The 18,912-nt window shown below is 37.4% G+C and overlaps 1 protein-coding gene across 11 annotated transcripts in view; it reads left to right on the top strand.

Moving 5' to 3' along the window:
• The window catches only part of MLLT10 (MLLT10 histone lysine methyltransferase DOT1L cofactor), a 253,347-nt gene that overhangs the window by 54,563 nt on the left and 179,872 nt on the right, over positions 1-18,912 (top strand). For 10 of the 11 annotated variants that reach the window (XM_057543540.1, XM_057543541.1, XM_057543532.1 and 7 more), the window contains one exon: positions 2,076-2,130. The exons of the other annotated variant lie outside the window; for it this stretch is intronic. Coding sequence is in view for 8 of the 10 variants with exons in the window: in XM_057543532.1 (XP_057399515.1) it covers positions 2,076-2,130 (55 nt within the window). In the remaining 2 variants the exon portion in view is untranslated. The remainder of the gene's footprint in view (positions 1-2,075; positions 2,131-18,912) is intronic. 11 annotated transcript variants of the gene reach the window in all.

The following is an 18,912-nucleotide window of genomic DNA, read 5'->3' as shown; positions in this document are numbered from 1 at the left end:
TTACTTAGTGTTTTTCTGTCTGGATGATCTGGCCGTTGATGTAAGTGGGGAGTTGAAAATCCCTTACCATTATTGTATTCCTGTCAATTTCTCATTTTATGTTCATTAGTATTTGAATTGTATATTTAGGTGTTCGTATGTTGGGTACGTATACGTTTACAATTGTTATATCCTCTTTTTGGACTGATCCCATGATCATTATGTAGTGTTCTTTGTCTCTCGTAACAGTCTTTATTTTAAAGTCTGTTTTGCCTGATACTGGTATTGCTGCTCCAGCTTTCTTTTGATTTTTCCATTTGCATGGAATACCTTTTCTACCCCCTCACTTTGAGTATGTGTGTGTCTCTAAATCTGAAGTGAGTCTGTTGTAGGCAGCATATATGTGGGTCTTGTTTCTGTATCCATTCAGCCAGACCATGTCTTTTGGTTGGAGCATTTAGTCCATTACATTTAAGGTAATTATCGATACGTATGTTCTTATTGCCATTTTGTTGTTTTGGATTTGTTTTGTAGGTCTTTTTTTTCCCATTCTTCTTCTTCTCTTGTTTTCTTTTCGTGATTTGATGACTATCTTTTGGGTTATGATTGGATTTCTTTTTCTTTTTTATGTGTATATCTATCATAGATTTTTGGCTTGCAGTTACCATGAGGATTTGGTATAGCAGTCTATATATATATATATATATATATATATATATATATATATATATGGGATTGTTTTAAGTTGCTGATCTCTTAATTTCAAATGCATTTAAAAAACCCTGCATCTGTATTCTCCTCCCCTCATGGTTACTGTTTTTTTAAAAAAAATTAATTAATTTATTGTTGGCTGCATTGGGTCTTCATTGCTGCGTGCAGGCTTTCTCTCTAGTTGTGGCGAGTGGGGGCTACTCTTCGTTGCAGTGCACGGGCTTCTCATTGCGGTGGCTCCTCTTGTTGCAGAGTATGGGCTCTAGGCACACGGGCTTCAGTAGTTGTGGCTCGCGGGCTCTAGAGTGCAGAGTCAGTAGTTGTGGTGCACGAGTTTAGTTGCTCTGTGGCATGTGGGATCTTCCCGGACCAGGGCTCGAACCCGTGTCCCCTGCATTGGCAGGTGGATTCTTAACCACTGCGCCACCAAGGAAGCCCATGATTACTGTTTTTGATATCATAGTTTACATCTAATTGTTTTGTGTATCCCTTAACTGCTCATCGTGGATGTAGATGATTTTTACTACTTTTGTCCTTTAACCTCCCTACCAGCTTACTGCGTGCTTATTCACTATTTTATTTTAATTTTCTGCTCATATTTTCCTTTGTAACTCATTTATATTGCTATATTATATGCTTCAAACCTCTTTGGAGAGTAAGGTAGGGTACAAATAATAAGTAATCATATATGATTTCTAGGAATGTAGTCTTCATAGTAAGACAGTGCCACTGAAACTCTTCATTATTTTTACAGTTATTTCAGTCCTCTTGTCAGTAGTGAAAAGAAATGGCAATACTGGCTTGGTGTTTATTTCTGGTTTTAAATTGTGGGAATGGTAGAGAGGGATCCATAATAATTCTGAGTATCATTGTGCTGTGAATGAAAAGAGTAACTAGAATAATTAGAGCAGTTCTTTCCTTCCAAAGGCAGGTCAGCACATGTGAGATCATGCCTTCCTACTTGAATCAAAATTCTGAATTTGAGTTTGGCTCTTTATTTCAGGAGAAACCAGATCCAACTGAGTATGTAATAATCCTGGTTGATTCTACTCAGAAAGCAAAGGAGTAGAGGCAAAGGTTGAAAACTGTGCCCCAATCCTATGTTGAGAGAATCTTTTTATTTTTATTAATGTAATATTAGAAAAAAAATTGTGGCAGGAATTTAAATGTTAAGTAAAATTACTTTTAAAAAGTTGTTGTGTGGTACTCTGAGGAAGATCAGATGTCAAGGAGAATTACTTTGTGAGGATCTTTCTGATAACACTCTTGGTGGCAACTAGTACAAATGCCACTACCATATTTTTAATAGTTTTGAAGTTACAGGGAAGATGTTATACTTCGGTAATCTGAAAAATCTCTTTGTTCCCCCCCCCCCCCTTTAATAGAGATGTGAACTGTGTCCTCATAAGGATGGAGCTTTAAAAAGAACAGATAATGGCGGTAAGTGCAGAGCATTCTCTTGAACATTTTCTCTTGAAAATTTTCTTGAACACTGGAGTGCAGATGTATTTTAAAATATCTGGTAGTTCATATTATATCAAAGTGTTTGCTGCTCAAATATTTTTAACAGTACTGGATGTAATTTATGAATTTTTAAAAATTGAAACATAACTTTTCTACTTTCTGGACAAACTTAAGTTTTGTTTTGGTGCAGAATGATCCACATACTTCTAATTAAAATCTTGATTTTTTTTTTTTAAATGGATACAGTTTCTTATATTACTGTTGGGAAAAGCCACTTTTTTTTTTTTCTTCGTTAGGGATAAAAATCTGTTTTAGATTCTTTTTCTCCTGTTTTGTGTATTGCTAGACAAATGATGTTTCTAATGCATGTTAATTTTAACACCCTGTGGATCCTTGTTGCTTGAATATAAACAAATTCTGACTTCTCTTAAATTTTGGTGTGCTTTCATAAGACCCCTTTTGTATTTCTAATTTTCATTTCCATTTTTAGTTACCTTTCTTAGAGAAATCCATGTTTCTTTATAGCTCAGTACCATTCTTAAATGTGTAGACATCAATTTATTAAACTGTGGCATTTTATGAAAATTAAGCAACTGATGAAGAAACTCAAAATAGTAGAGATAAAACTAGTACTATTAGTATATACTTACATTTTGGGAAGCCAGCTCTAAAGTATTTTTGGCATAGAATAGTTTCATGGCATGAGTAAAAAAAAAAAGGGGAAAATACAGTGTTTTTGGCTAGCACTATATAGATATATATAAATATTTAAATCTAATGTTTAGACTATAAGTCACATTATCCAAAATTTTAAATATTCAAAATCCTCGCTCCCACTCCTGTTCACCATTATCTGCACAGTTTCTCAGTACAGTTTCTGCCACCAACATAGTTGCTGTTACTACGTTTTTGGATACACAAATAAATATGAGGAAACAAAAATTCTCTGCAATTTTATACAAATGGATGAATATTATATATACTCTCTTGCATCTTAAGTTTTCCCTGAACAGTTTATCTATTATCAGTATAGAGCTTTCTTTATTATCGTATGTTATGTAATCAGCTGCCTGTTTCTAATCTTTTGCTTTTATGACTAATGCTTGTATATATGTCATTTTGCTTCTATGCAAAGACATCTGTAGGATTTTATTAATTCCCAACAGTGGAACTGTTAGGTCAAAGAGATTTTACAATTAATTTTGGTAGATATTCCCAAATTATTCTCTATAGTGGTGGTACCAATTTGTGTTCCCAGCAGCACACATCTTTTGTAATCCAGTAGATGAAAGTTGGTGTCTCAAACCATGCATTTTGCGTTTCTCTTATTATGAGTGAATCTGAGTATCTTTTCATGTTTTTAAGAGCAGTTCAACTGGTATTGTTCCATCTGTGATCTGTTCTTTTTCTGTTTGGTTGTTGAGTTTTTCCTTTTTGATTTGTTGAAGCTTTCATAGGAGTACCTCATATATTAGGCTTTTGTGATGAGTTGGACTAGTTTTGGCCCTGTTGTTGATCTTGCTCATGTGGCTTTTTCTCATGCAGAAAATTTTGATTTTTATTTAGGTGAATTTCTTAATCTTGTCTTTCTTGGTTTCTGTGTTTTGAACCATTAGTTAAGGCTTTCCCTACTTCAAAGTTATAAAGGAATTCTTTCATGGTTTTCCTTTAGCTTTTTTTTTTTTCTTGGCCGCAACGCATGGCATGTAGGATTGTTCCCCAACCAGCGAGTGAACCTGTGCCCCCTGCAGTGGAAATGCAGAGTCCTAACCACTGGACCGCCAGGGAACTCCCTCCTCTAGTATTTCTTTTTTTTTTAAGTAAATTTATTTATTTTATTTTATTTATTTATTTTTGGCTATGTTGGGTCTTTGTTGCTGCACGCGGGCTTTCTCTAGTTGTGGCTAACGGGCTACTCTGTTGCGGTGCGCATGCTTCTCGTTGTGGTGGCTTCTCTTGTTGCTGAGCAGGGACTCTAGGAGCGCGGGCTTCAGTAGTTGTGGCACAGAGGCTCAGTAGTTGTGTCTCGCGGGCTCTAGAACGCAGCCTCAGTAGTTGTGGCGCACGGGCTTAGTTGCTCTGTGGCATGTAGGATCTTCCCAGACCAGGGCTCGAACCCGTGTTCCCTGCATTGGCAGGTGGATTCTTAACCACTGCGTCACCAGGGAAGCCCCTCCCTCCTTTAGTATTTTTATAGTTTCTTTCTTTCTTTTCTTTTTTTTTTTTTTTTAACAGTTTAATGTTTGATACATTTGGAATGTATCCAGCTAATACAATGTGAGGTATGGTTCCAGCTTCATTTTTTCCTAGATGATAAAATGCTACCATTTGTCCCATCTCCATTTATTGAACAGTTCATTTTTTCATATTGATTTGCAATGCCATCTTTCTCATACTCTAAATTTGATGTGTATTTTAAAAATTCTGACTAAATTGTGTTCCAAAATTATTTTGGAGCCTGGTATGCATTTTATTATAGAAATGCCAATTGTATTTCCAGACTGGTTAACAAAACCTCACAGTGTACCTGATGTATATAGTATCAATGATGCTGTTCTTTAATATCTAGTACCCATTTTTCATACCAGAAAATATGTTCCAAATTTTAGTTTTTCTGGTGATCAGGATTAGGAATTTTTCAATTTAACTGTTACTTTTCTTCAATGTCAATCACTCCATAGTTCTCAGTTGTTGAAGGTAAGTGTTTTAACATAGATTGATGTGTGAAAGGTGGGTTATTATAGGCAAAGGGAGAAGTAAATGATAAAAGACACAGGTATATCAGGGATTTGCATTGTAAAGTTTGAATAGTAGCCCTTCTGAGAGGTGGAGCTGATGGTATAGGCAAGATCTTCTTTCTTTTCCCTTTCCCCTGCTCATCCTTTTCCTTCCTTGCTCCCCTCCCCTTGCCTGGGCTTGCCTTCCCTCCCTCCTTCCCCACCTTCCCCCTCCCTCTTTCTTCTCCGCCCCTGCTCCACCCTTTCGTACTAAGGACTTGATCCTGTTGATTGTGGGGAGCCACTGAAGCTGAGGTATAACATATGAGTTTTCTGGTTTAGAAAGATCACTCTGACAGCATTGTGGTAAATGGATTGGCAGGATATGAGACCAGACCAACTATAAAAAAGAAAGGCGAAGCTGGATGACAAGTGCATTTAACATACTTAAAACCAGCTATATGGCCTAGCGGGTGGGGGGAGATAGAAAAAAAATAAATTATGGAGGTAATTCAGTCTGCCATTTTACTCACTGAGCTCTAGGCAAACCTATATGGAAATCCCTTGTGAATTATTGTAAAGCTTTCCCAACCATCGCTGACAAAGACATAGAGTATACTATTATTGAGGGGGCCAGGCAAGAGGTGATGTCGGCTTACTTATATTCTTGAAGAGGAAGTTTTAAAATGAGTTGAGGATCATTGATAGATACTATCTGACAGCACAGTTAGAAGAACTTGAATAAAGTAGGGTTGTGTATTCAAAATGATGTACAGTGTCTTGCACTTTCTCTATTGGGATTTTAAGGGGTTTTTCAAGGATAGTTTTGATTATACATACTTTTTTGGGTTTTATACTCTGATGTTAGAATCTACACTCCACAGAGATAAGACTCTGCTTTATTGTAGCAAGTCCAAGGGAGAGATACTGAGGAACTGTTTGAGACAGAAGGAGGAGGAGGGATAAAAATGAGGGAATGGACATCAGAGATACTAAAGTGGTAAATTTTTACAGGTATATTAAAAAAATGCTTTTATTATTGAAAAATTTCAAGCATACATACAAGTAGAGAGTATCCCCACCTTGGTACCTAGCTTTAACAGTGACCAAGTCATGGCCAGCTGTTTCTTCTATACCCTTCGCTACCCCAGTCTTCTGATTATTTTGAATTCTGTGAGCATTTCTAGTTTACGTGTATATTTTAAAAATGCACAATATATTATCACACCTAAAATAATTAACAAGGATTTCCTAAACCCATCAAATATCTAGTCATTGTTCAGAATTTCCTGATTGTCTCCTGTTTTCTTTTATAGTTGTTGAATCAGGATCCCATAAGGTCCATAAGCTGGATCCAAATAAGGTGCATACATTGCAGTAGCTTGGTATGTCTCTTAGGTCTCTCTGTAATCTCCTTTGTCTTCTTTCCCCCTTTGTCAGTTTACTTATGGAAAAAATTGGGTCATTTGTCCTGTAGAGTTTGTACACAGCAGACTTTGTTGATTAATCTTAGATGGTGTGTGTGTGTGTGTGTGTGTGTGTGTTAACATGTCACTTTGTTCCATGTATTTTCTGTACATTAGTAGTTAGATATATTCAGAGACTTGATCATAATCAGTTTATTGTGGGGACAGTCAAGAATACTTCATAGATAGTGTTGTATATTTCCTTCAAGGGGCATATGATAATTGTTTTGTGTATGTGTGTGTGTGTTGTGTTAACAGCTGTTGATCAGTGTCTAGATCCATTTTCAGGTTCAGCAACGTTGCAGTCTGTATTAGTACTTCATTCCTCCTTATGGCTGACTGATATCCCATTGTATATATACAGGCCACATTTTATCTATCCTTTCATTTGTTGAAAGACATTTGGGTTGTTTCTATCTCTTTGCTGTTGTGAATAGTGCTGCTGTGAACACTGGTATAGATGTTAGAACATTGGTATTTTGGGGGGTATATACTACTAGTGGCGTTGATGGGTCATATGGTGCTTCTGTATTTAACTTTTCAAGGAACCACCAAACTGTTTTTCATAGTGGCTGCACCATTTTTACATTCCCACAAGCAGTGTATGAGGGATCCATTTCCTTTGCATTATCACCAACACTTAATATTTTCTGAGTTTTTAGAATTATAGCTATCCTAGTGGATATGAAGTGGTACCTCATTGTGGTTTTGATTTGCATTTCTCTAATCATGAATGATGTTGAGCACTTTTTCATGTGCTTGTTGGCCATTTGTAAATCTTCTTTGGAAAAATACCTGTTCATGTTCTTTTTTTTTTTTTGGCTGTGCCGGGCGTTCCCCGACCAGGGATCGAACCTGTGCCCTCCTGCAGTGGAAGTGTGGAGTCTTAACCACTGGACTGCCAGGGAAGTCCCCCTGTTCATATTCTTTGTCCATTTTGTAATTGGGTTGTTTGTCTTTTTTTTGTTGAGCTGTAAGAGTTCTTTATATCTTCTGGATTCTAGACACCTATCAGAGATACATGATTTACAAATCTTTTCTCCCACTCTGTGGGTTGTTTTTTCATTTTCTTTATATTGTCTGTTGATTCACAATAGTTTTTAATTTGATGAAGTCCAATTTATCTAATTTTTCTTTTGTTGCTTATGCTTTTAGTGTCCTAATAATCCATTACTACCCGAAGTTATAAAGATTTTACACCGATTTCCTTCCTTAGAGTTTTATGTTTTTAGCTCTTTTTAGGTTGTTGATCCATTAAAAAAAATTTTTTTTTCTTTATTTTAACAGACAAGGAAGTTGACACACTTCATGGTTGAAGTCCTAATCCCCAGCTGCTCAGAATGTGACTACATTCAGAGATAGGGTCTTTTTTTCTTTTTTCTTTTGGCTGTGCTGTGCAGCATGCAGGATCCTAGTTCCCCAACCAGAGATCGAACCTGTGCCCCCTGCAGTGGAAGCACGGAGTCCTAACTGCTGGACCGCCAGGGAATTCCCCTGTTGATCCATTTTGAGTTTTTGTTTTGTTTTGTTCTTTTGGCTGCATTGGGTCTTTGTTGCTGCGTGCGGGCTTTCTCTAGTTGTGGCGAGCAGGGGCTACTCTTCGTTGCACTGCACAGGCTTTTCTCATTGCAATGGCTTCTCTTGTTGTGGAGCATGTGCTCTAGAGTGCAGGCTCAGCAGTTGTGGCGCATGGGCTTAGTTGCTCCACGACATGTAGGATCTTCCTGGACCAGGGATTGAACCTGTGTCCCCTGCATTGGCAGGCGGATTCTTTTTTTTTTTTTTAGATTTATCAGGCATTTATTAGTGTAATTTTCAATGAAGACAGATTTTGTAGGCACATTACACTCATACCAACATTTACAGGTGTGCTACAATTTTAAAAGTACTTCTTGATATACCTGAAAAGGCAGGCGGATTCTTAACCACTGTGCCACCAGTGAAGACCCTTTTGAGTTAATTTTTGTATATGATGTGAGTTAGGGGTCCAACTTCATTTTTTTTTCTTGTGGGTATCCAGATGTCCCAGCACCATTTGTTGAAGAGACTATTCTTTCCCCCATTGAATGGTCTTGGTATCCTTGTTAAAAATCAGTTGGCTATATGTGCATGGGTTTATTCCTGGACTCTATTATATCCTATTGCTCTTTTTATCTATTCTTATGCCAGTGCACACTGTTGTGATGACTGTAGCTTTGGTAATAAGTTTTGAAGTTGGGAAGTTTGACTGTTCCAATTTTACTCTTTTTTTTTCAATATTGCTTTGGCTCTTTGCGTTCTATGGAAATTCCATATGAATTCAAGGATTGTGAAAAAGGCCATTGGCATTTTGATAAGGGGTTGCATTGCATCTGTAGATTGCTTTGGATAGTATTGCTGTCTTAACAATATTAAGTCTTCCATAATATGAACACAGGATGTCTTTCCATTTATTTATGTCTTTAAGTTCTTTCAGCAATGTTTTGTAGTTTTCAGTGTAAAAATCTTGAATGAGATCATCCTGGCCTAGTGTGGACACTCAATCCAATGACAGATGTCCTTGTAAAAGTATGTGGAGACACAGACATAGGGGAGATGGCCATGTGAAGACTAAGGTTGAAAAAAAAAAAGAGTAATGTGGACATTGGAGTAATGTAGCTATAAACCAAGAAATGTCAAGGATTGCGAGAGCCACGAGAAGGTAGGAGAGAAGCATGTTGATTTTGGACTTCTGGCTTCCAGAACTGTGAGAGAATGTATTTCTGTTTTCTTAAGCTACCAAATTTGTTGACATTTTTTATGGCTGTTCTAGGACACTGATATACTTGTTTTGAGAATATTTGCATTTATATTCATAAGGGGTATTGGGCTGTTATTTTGTTTTCTTGTGTTTGTCTGACCTTGGGGGCATTTGCTATCATACTGGCCTCATAGAATGAGCTAGGAAGTGTTCCCTTTTCAAGATTTTTGGAAGAGTTTAAGAAGGATTTTTGTTAATATTTCTTTAAATGTTTGGTAGAATTCACTTATGAAGGCATCTGGTCCAGGGCTTTTCTTTGTGGGGAGGTTTTTGCTTGTTGGTTGATTGAATCTCTTGTTATATAGGTCTGTTCAGATTTTCTCTTTCTTGACTCAGCTTTGTTAGTTTGTGTTTCTAAGAATTTGTGCATTTCCTATAGGTTATCTAATTTGTTGGTCTGTATTTGCTCATGGTATTCTCTTGTAATTCTTTTTCTTTTTGTTAAGGTCAGCAATAATGTTCCCACTCTTATTTCTGAATTTAGTAATTTGAGTCCTTTTTTTTCTTAGTCAATCTAAAAGTTTGTCAGTTTTGTTGATCTTTTCAAAGAACTTTTGGTTTTGTTGATTGTCCCTGTTATTTTTCTATTCTCATTTTATCTCTAATTTTACACCTTTCTTCCTTCTGCTGGCTTTGGGTTTAGTTTGCTCTTTTTCTAGCTCCTTAGCGTAGGTATATAATTAGTTTATGAATTTGAGATCATCTTTGCTTTTTTTTAAACAGCTTTTTTGGGAGATGGTTTATAGCATGTGTTTCACTCATTCGAAGTGTGCAACTGATTTTTTTTTTAAGTATTTACAGTTATGTGCAACACACCACAGTCAATTTTAGAACATTTTTATCACTTCAAAAAGAAACCCTGTTTTTTTTTTTTTTTTTTTTTTTGTATAGGACAGGGAACTGTATTCAATATCTTGTAATAAACTATAATGGAAAAGAATCTGAAAAACAATATATACGTATATAAAACTGAATCACTTTGCTGTACACCAGAAACTAAGACAACATTGTAAATCAGCTATCCTTCAATTAAAAAACCAAAAGAAACCCTGTATTTTTAAACTATCACTCCCTTATCTGTCCACCCTCCCCCATTTCACCCCCCTCAAGCATCTTCTTTCCAACATAGATATTTTCAGGTATGAATTTAACTCTTGAGTGCTGCTTTCCATGTATCACATGAGGTTTTGTATATTGTGTGTTTTTCATTTGTCCTAGGGTATTTTCTAGTTTCCATTGTGATTTCTTCTTTGACTCATTGGTTATTTAAGAGAATATTGTTTAATTTCCATGTATTTGTGAATTTTCCAATTTTCCTTCTGTTGTTGATTTCTATTTTCGTTCCACTGTAGATTGATAAGATCTGATTTCAGATCTTTTAAAATTTATTGACACTTGTTTTGTGACCTGAATTGTGATCTTGGAGAATGTTCATGGGTATTTGAGAAGAATGTGTATTTTGCTGTTTTTAGTTCAGTGTTCTTTATATGTATATTGGGCCTAGATGTATTGTAGTGTTATTCAATTCTTCGATTTATTTACTGATTTTCTAATAAGTTCTGTCCATTATTGAAACTTGGGTACTGAAGTTTCCAGCTATTACTAAAGAGCGGTCTGTTTCTCCCTTTAGTTTTGTTTCATGTATTTTGGAGCTCTGATGTTTGGTGCATATATATTTATAATTGTTTTATCTTGGCTTTTTTTTTTTTTTAATTTTTGGCTGCCTTGGGTCCTCATTGCTGTGCACGGGCTTTCTTTAGTTGCGGCGAGCGGGGGCTACTCTTCGTTGTGGTGCATGGGCTTCTCATTGTGGTGGCTTCTCTTGTTGTGGAGCACGGGCTCAATAGTTATGGCTCATGGACTCTAGAGCGCAGGCTCAGTAGTTGCGGTGCACGGGCTTAGTTGCTCCACGGCAGGTGGGATCTTCCCCGACCAGGGCTCGAACCCGTGTCCCCTGCATTGGCAGGAGGATTTTTAACCACTGCACCACCAGGGGAGCCCCTTGGTGTTTTTTAAAAAATAAATTTATTTATTTATTTTTGGCTGTGTTGGGTCTTCATTGCTGCGCGTGGGCTTTCTCTAGTTGCGGCAAGTGGGGGCTACTCTTTGCGGTGTGTGGGCTTCTCATTGCAGTGGCTTCTGTTGTTGCGGAGCACGGGCTCTAGACATGCAGGTTTCAGTAGTTGCAGTACGTGGGCTCAGTAGCTGTGGCTCGCAGGCTTAGTTGCTCCGTGGCATGTGGGATCTTCCTGGACCAGGGATCGAACCTGTGTCCCCTGCATTGGCAGGCAGATTCTTAACCACTGCGCCACCAGGGAAGTCCCTCTTCTTGGTGTTTTGACCTGTTTTTCAATATATAATGTTCTTCTCTGTTCCTTGTAACAGATTTTAATTCTTATTTCATTTTCCATATATATATTTTTAGTAGGTATCCTGGGGATTGCAATTAACTTCTTAAACTTAACAACACCCTGAGAAACACCCAGGTTAGGGAATACAAAGGCAAATGCCTTGAGTCAGTCCTTTGGGTTCTTTCTCTCCCCCTCCCACAGTTAGGTCAAAACTTAAAATCACAGTTCTTTGAGAACAAGCTCTGCTCAACCACTTCTGGAACCAGGGACCAGAGTTTGGCACTAGGAACATGGGGTGCTGTCTTCAAGACCATTGTCAAGCCAATGAGGGGTAGAGCCAGGGCAAGTAAAAATGATGCAAAACTCTTACTGTTTTTAAGTTGCCTCTTTCTTTTTTTTTTTTTTTTTGTTTGTTTGGTTTTGGCCACGCAGCGTGGCATGTGGGATCTTAGTTCCATGACCAGGGATTGAACCCATGCCCTCTGCAGTGGAAGTGCAGAGTCTGGACCACTAGGGAAGTCCCAAGTTGCCTCTTTCTTTATTGTTTACTTGGGTGCATAAACTTTTGACTATCTTCCAGAGTTCTGACAAAGTTGATTACGACATTTAATGCTCCATTTTCTGGTGTTTCTGTGACAGCACAAGCTCTTGGAGATGCCATAGGTCCAAATGCTTCATTTTTAACCCTTATTTACCAGTTTTTAAGAGACAAGTATATTATTTGGTTGCCAGTAACAGAAATAGATTCTGGATAACTGAAGCAACAAGAATATATGAAAAGGTATAATTCACAGACTTAAGGAAAAATTGAGTGCTCGAGTGTTTGCATTTTGGAGTGACTGGAACCAGAAATGAATAAAATCTCCTGAAGCGTGGTATTCTAGCAAGAAGAGGGAATGGATACTGAATAAGCAGTTTTTTTCTTTTAAATTTATTTATTTAATTTATTTATTTTTGGCTGTGTTGGGTCTTCGTTGCTGCGCCGGGCTTTCTCTAGTTGCAGCCAGCGGGGGCTACTCTTTGTTGCGGTGCGCGGGCTTCTCATTGTGGTGGCTTCTCTTGTTGCGGAGCACGGGCTCTAGGCACACGGGCTTCAGTAGTTGTGGCTCACGGGCTCTAGAGCGCAGGCTTAGTAGTTGTGGTGCACAGGCTTAGTTGCTCCGCGGCATGTGGGATCTTCCCGGACCAGGGCTTGAACCCGTGTCCCCTGCATTGGCAGGCGGATTCTTAACCACTGTGCCACCACAGAAGCCTGTGAATAAGCTTAAATCATGGCTATCTACAGTAGTATTATATGACTTAATGGATGTGGGTTGAGATGAGGGAAGGGAGCTGCTCAGATTTCTCTGTGGACAGCTGAATGTTGATGGTCTTAACTGAGGTAGAGAGTGTTGGGCAGAGGGTTGTTTTGAGAGTAAAGATCAATGTTGAGATATACTTATCATGTGTTGAGTTTAAGGTGATGGTGAGATTGCTGAAAAATGTATATGTCAGTAGGAAATTGGATATAATTACCAGCTTTTAGCTCTTACTGTTCCTGCTTCCTTACCATGTAGTTTCCTTCCTGGGGAGGTTACCGCATTCTTGATATCTGTCTGGAGCTATTTTCTGCATACATAAACACTTTTTACACAAATGTAGGATATAGTGTTTTATGAATTGCTTCTTCGTTTCATAATATACCTTGGAGATCATTGCACATAAGTAATAAAAAACTCTCTCATATACATCTGCAAGATACTTAATTGTAAAAATGAACCGTAATTTATTTAACCATTCTCTTGATGCACATTTAGTTATTATTATTATTATTTTTAAACAGTACTGTAGTGAATGGCCATGTACAATGTAATCATGGATAAGTGGGTGATTAGCTATAGGCAAAAATTCCTAGAAGTGGGATTGCTGGGTCAGAGGGTATGTGCATCAGAAATTTCAGTGGATTTTGCCTAATTCCCCGCTATTGAGATGTACTAATTCACAGTATATTCACAATACACGCGAAGAGCCTGTTTTCATCATATTTTCCTCAGCACAGTTGTATGACCACCCGAGTCAGTTTCAGTTCTGGTTTGTTGATCAGACTCACAAGTCACAATCGGCTTATCCAGCACCAAATATACCTGTAAAGGAAAAGCATACACCGTTGCGATACAGAGGCCTCCAAACTCTGATGCAGGATTTGATGTTTCCAGCATTTTGATTGTAAGGTTGACAAGAAGCTAATGCGAGTGCAGGTCCCATTAGCAGAGGGAAGCCTCCAGGTTTGGGGACCCTCAGTTTAAATCTGCCTACTAGCCATATAGCCTCTCTGTTTGTAAGTGGCTAGCTCTTCCATTTTAATGTAGTGTAGACTATAAATTATAGGTTATGCAGTATTCATTCCTGACAGCCAAGTACAGCAGGCTAAAGAGCATTCTTGGATAAATTATTAGTACATGGCAGACACTATAGGACCCTCATCTATCTTCAGGGTTGATCTTGCAAGAACTGTGAAGATATTTTCCTCAAGAGCCTGAAAGAGAGATTCAGAATACAGATTTTAACTCTTTCCATCTGTCAGTATTAAGAATCTTTTTATATTTGCCATTCTGGTAGGTAAGAATTATGTAAACCTAGCCTTAATCTGTATTTCTGTTATGAGAGAAGTTGAGCAACTTTTCATATGCTTAAAAGCTATTTGTATTTTCTTTATGTGAAGTATTCATTCATATTGTTAGCTCATTTTCCTCTTGGTACATTCCTCATGGCACATGTGGTTTTTTTTGTTTGTTTTTTAATATTTATTTATTTTTTTAAAATTTATTTTGGCTGTGCTGGGTCTTAGTTGCGGTATGTGGGATCTTTTAGTTGCAGCATGTGGACTCCTTAGTTGTGGCACACGGACTCTTAGTTGCAGCACGTGGGCTTCTTAGTTGCGGCACGCAGACTCTTAGTTGTGGCACGCATGTGGGATCTAGTTCCCCCACCAGGAATCGAACCTAGGCCTCCTGCCATGGGACCGCAGAGTCTTACCCACTGGACCACCAGGGAAGTCCTGGCAGATTTGTTGATTGTTGTGTAAGAACTCTTAGTGTATTATGGAAATTAGTCCTTTGTCTGGGGTATTGCAGAATTTTTTCCTCCTAGAAGGTGGTTTGTGTTTTGATTTTGCTTTCGGCCATACAGAAATTTAAGTTTATAATCATGTTTATTATTATTATTAACAAATATTTTCCTAATTTTGTAGCATACTAGAAGGACTGTTTTCTACACCAAGATTATTTTAAACTTTTTAAAAAAAATTAATTAATTAATTTATTTATTTTTGGCTGTGTTGGGTCTTCGTTTCTGTGCGAGGGCTTTCTCTAGTTGCGACGAGTGGGGGCCACTCTTCATCGCGGTGTGCAGGCCTCTCACTGTTGCGCCCTCTCTTGTTGCGGAGCACAAGCTCCAGACGCGCAGGCTCAGTAGTTGTGGCTCACGGCCCTAGTTGCTCCGCGGCATGTGGGATGTTCCCAGACCAGGGCTCGAACCCGTGTCCCCTGCATTGGCAGGCAGATTCTCAACCACTGCGCCATCAGGGAAGCCCCTATTTTAAACTTTTTGTATGGTTTTTTCTAGTAGGTGGTTTGAAAAAAATTTAGATTGTTGATCCATCCAGAATTTATTGTAATGTAAGCTGTGAGGTATGGAGCTATTTATTTTTCACCTAGATGACTGTCCATTTGTTCCAAATACCTATTTTGCATAATCTGTTTTCCCTTGATGATTCCAAATGACACTTTTTAAAATACAAAGTTCACATGCGATTTGGCTTTATTTCTGGACTTTCATTGTATTCAGTGATGTGTCTTTTTATGGGCCAGCACCACACTGTTTTAATTATTTTAGTTTTCTGTCTTGCAGATACAGCCCTTCCTCATTACTGTCTTCCTCCTCCTCCCTTCTTTTTTCTTCTCCTCTCCCACATTTTCTTGTCTTTAAAAATTTTTTTTAATTTTTAAAAACTACTAATGGGGTTTTTGGCTCTACTCGTTTAATTTTTCTTTAGGAAACTTTTTAATCAGTTTGTTTAATTTGTTTTAATTAATTTTTTGTTTTGGAGTAATTACAAAAAATTTTTTTAAACAGATTTATTTAATTAATTTATATTTTGGCTGCGTTGGGTCTTTCATTGCTGTGTGTGGGCTTTCTCTAGTTGTGGCACGTGGGCTTCTCTCTAGTTGTGGTGCATGGACGTCTCTCTAGTTGTGGCGCTTGGGCTCCAGAGCGTGTGGGCTCTGTAGTTGTGGCACACGGGCTCTCTAGTTGTGGCTTGCAGGCTCCATAGTTGTGGCGTGTGGGCTTAATGGCCCTGTGGCATGTGAGATCTTAGTTCCCCAACCAGGGATCGAACCCGCATCCCCTGCATTGGAAGGTGGATTCTTAACCACTGGACTACCAGGGAAGTTCCAGTTCCTGTATACCCTTTACCCAGTTTCTCCCATTATTAACTTTTTACATTACCGTGGTATATCTGTGAAAACTAAGAAACTGACAATGATATGTTACTATTAACTGAATGCTACACTTTAAAACAGTTTTCATCAATTTTTGTCATTAATGTCCTTTTGCATTTAATTGCCATGTCTCCTGATCTCCTCTGGTCTATAGCAATTTCTCAGTCTTGTCTTGTTTTTCATGACCTTGACAGTCTTGAGGAATACTGGCCAGGTACCTGTTGAATGTCCCCTGATCTCCATTTGTCTGATGTTTCTCTCATGATTAGATTGGATTTATGGGTTTGGGGAAAGAATACCACAAAAGTTAAGTCCTCTTCTCATCATATCTTATCCGGGGTACAGATATCCATATGACATCACTGATATGAAAAAGATACTCGACATTACCACCGTGAGGTGACAGCACACCTATTAGAATGGCTACTATTTAAAAAAAAAAAAAGCAAACCCAGTGTTAGTGAGGCTGTGGGGAAATTGGAACCCTTGTACACTCTTGGTGGGATTGTAAAATGTTGTAACCGCTATGGAAAACAGTATGGAGTTCCTTCAAAAAATTTAAAAAGAACTATTATAAAAAAGAATGATCCAGCATTTCCACTTCCAAGTATATATCTGAAAGCAGAGTCTCTTAAGAGATTTGTACGCTCGTGTTCATAGCAGCACTATTCGCAATAGCCAAGAAGTATAAGCAACTCAAATGTCTATCAGTGGATTAATGGATAAGCAAAATGTGGTATATACATAAAATGGGATGTTATTCAGTCTTAAAAAGGAGGGAAATTCTGCGGTGTGCCACAACATGGTTGAACCTTAAGATCATTATTGTTAAGTGAAATAAGCTGGTCACAAAGGACAAACACTGTATGATTCCACAATATAAGGTGCTTAGTCAAATTCATAGAGACAGAAAGTGTAATGGTGGTTACTAGGGGTTGGAGGGAGGGGTAGAAAGGGAATGGGTGTTTATTGGATATTGATTTGCAAGATAAAAAAGTTCTGGAGATCTGTAGCACAACAACGTGAATATACTTAACGTTACTGAATTGTACACTTAAAACATGGTTAACGTACTGAATTTGGTTATGTGCTTTAAAAAATTACAGTAAAAGTAAATCTTTATCATCTTATTTATTTATTTTTTGCCTTAATACTTTGGCCAAGACTTACAGCACAACATTTAATAGAAGTGGTGATAGCAAGCATTCTTTTTCTACATTTCAAAGACATTGTATTGAGCATTTCACCATTAATTGTGTTGATATGTGTATATTTTGGTTTTTTTTGTTGTTGTTTTTTGGCCATGCCACAGAGCTTGCAGGATCTTAGTTCCCTGACCAGGGATTGGGCCATGGCAGTGAATGTGCTGAGTCCTAACCACTGGACCACTAGGGAATTCCCTGTTTTGGTTTTTTCTTGGCTTTTGTTTAGTTTTTGGGTAACTATTCCTACCCTGATAAGAGTTTGTTTTTTTTTTAATCAAGAATAGATACACACTGCTATATATAAAATAGATAAACAAGGATCTATTTTATAACACAGGGAACTATATTTAATATCTTGTAATAACGGATGATGGAAAAGAATCTGAAAAAAGAATATAACATATATATATATAATATATCTGAATCACTTTGCTGTACACCTGAAACTAACACTAACATTGTAAATCAATTGTACTTCAATTAAAAAAAAAGAGAGGAGATATTTTGGTCTCTACTGAGATGATATAATTGTTCTACCTTATTCTGTTAGGAATTAAATTGATTCAGTTTTGAATGTTAAATATACCTCGTTTTCCTAGAGTAAGCTCAAATTGTTATTTTGGGATTCAATTGGCTATTTTCTTTATAATTTTGGCACCCGTGTTTATGAGGGACATTAGTATGTAATTTTTTTTTTTCTTATTATGGCCTTGTCAGATTTTGATTTCAACGTTATGAGGATGTCATAACAGGTTAGGAAGTATTCTCTCTTTTTTTATTTTCTGGAAGCATTTGTATAAGGTTGGCACTATTTTATCCCTAGTGTTTGATAGGATTCTCTGGCAAACCTGTCTGTGTCTTGAGTTTTCCAAAATTAGAATTATGTATTTATTTTCTTTAGTGATTAAAGAACTGTTTAAAATTTCTATTTTTTATTGTGGTTAGTTTTGATAAGTTATACTTTTGGGGAATTAATCAGTTTCACATCTATAAATTTTAAAATTACTGGCAAAAGTTCTTCATTACTTTCTTACTCTATTAAATATCTGCAGGTTAAAATGTCCTTGGTTATTAGTGCCATCTCTTTTTTCCTAAGTTAGTCTAGCAATGGGTTTACCCGTATGTCTTTATTTACAAGAAGCTGTTAATACTTGCAAATATTTTAATTTTCTTTTTTGGGGTTTATTTAGCTATTTTTTAAAATTTTAAGATGCAAATTTATTTAGCTCATTAAGTTCCAGTCTTTCTAATACTGCTTTAAAAACTTTATTTCTAGGGAGAAATTTAGTTTATCCTACAACTTAGATATTTTTATCATAAGTTAAAACTTTTATAATTTCCTTTCTAATTACTACTTTGACCTATTGATAATTAAGATGTTTATTTCTTAATTTCCAAATACATGAGTATTTTTATTATCGATTTCTAGTTTAACTTCACCATTGTCAGAAAACATAGTCTTTGATTTTAATCCTATGGAGTGTGTTATGAGACTTGGTTTATGGATAGGATATGGTCAGTTTTTAAAGAAGTTCTCTGTGTGCTTTTAAAAAGTTCTGTGGTTGGACTTCCCTGGTGGCGCAGTGGTTGAGAATCTGCCTGCCAGTGCAGGGGACATGGGTTTGAGCCCTGATCTGGGAAGATGCCACATGCTGTGGAGCAACTGGGCCCGTGAACCACAATTACTGAGCCTGCGCGTCTGGAGCCTGTGCTCCGCAACAAGAGAGGCCGTGATAGTGAGAGGCCCGCGCATGGTGAT

This window comes from Balaenoptera acutorostrata, chromosome 3, assembly GCF_949987535.1.
Source record: "Balaenoptera acutorostrata chromosome 3, mBalAcu1.1, whole genome shotgun sequence".
NCBI lineage: Eukaryota > Metazoa > Chordata > Mammalia > Artiodactyla > Balaenopteridae > Balaenoptera > Balaenoptera acutorostrata.
Note: the sequence above shows the minus strand (reverse complement) of the source record. Positions and strands in the feature narration are given on the sequence as shown.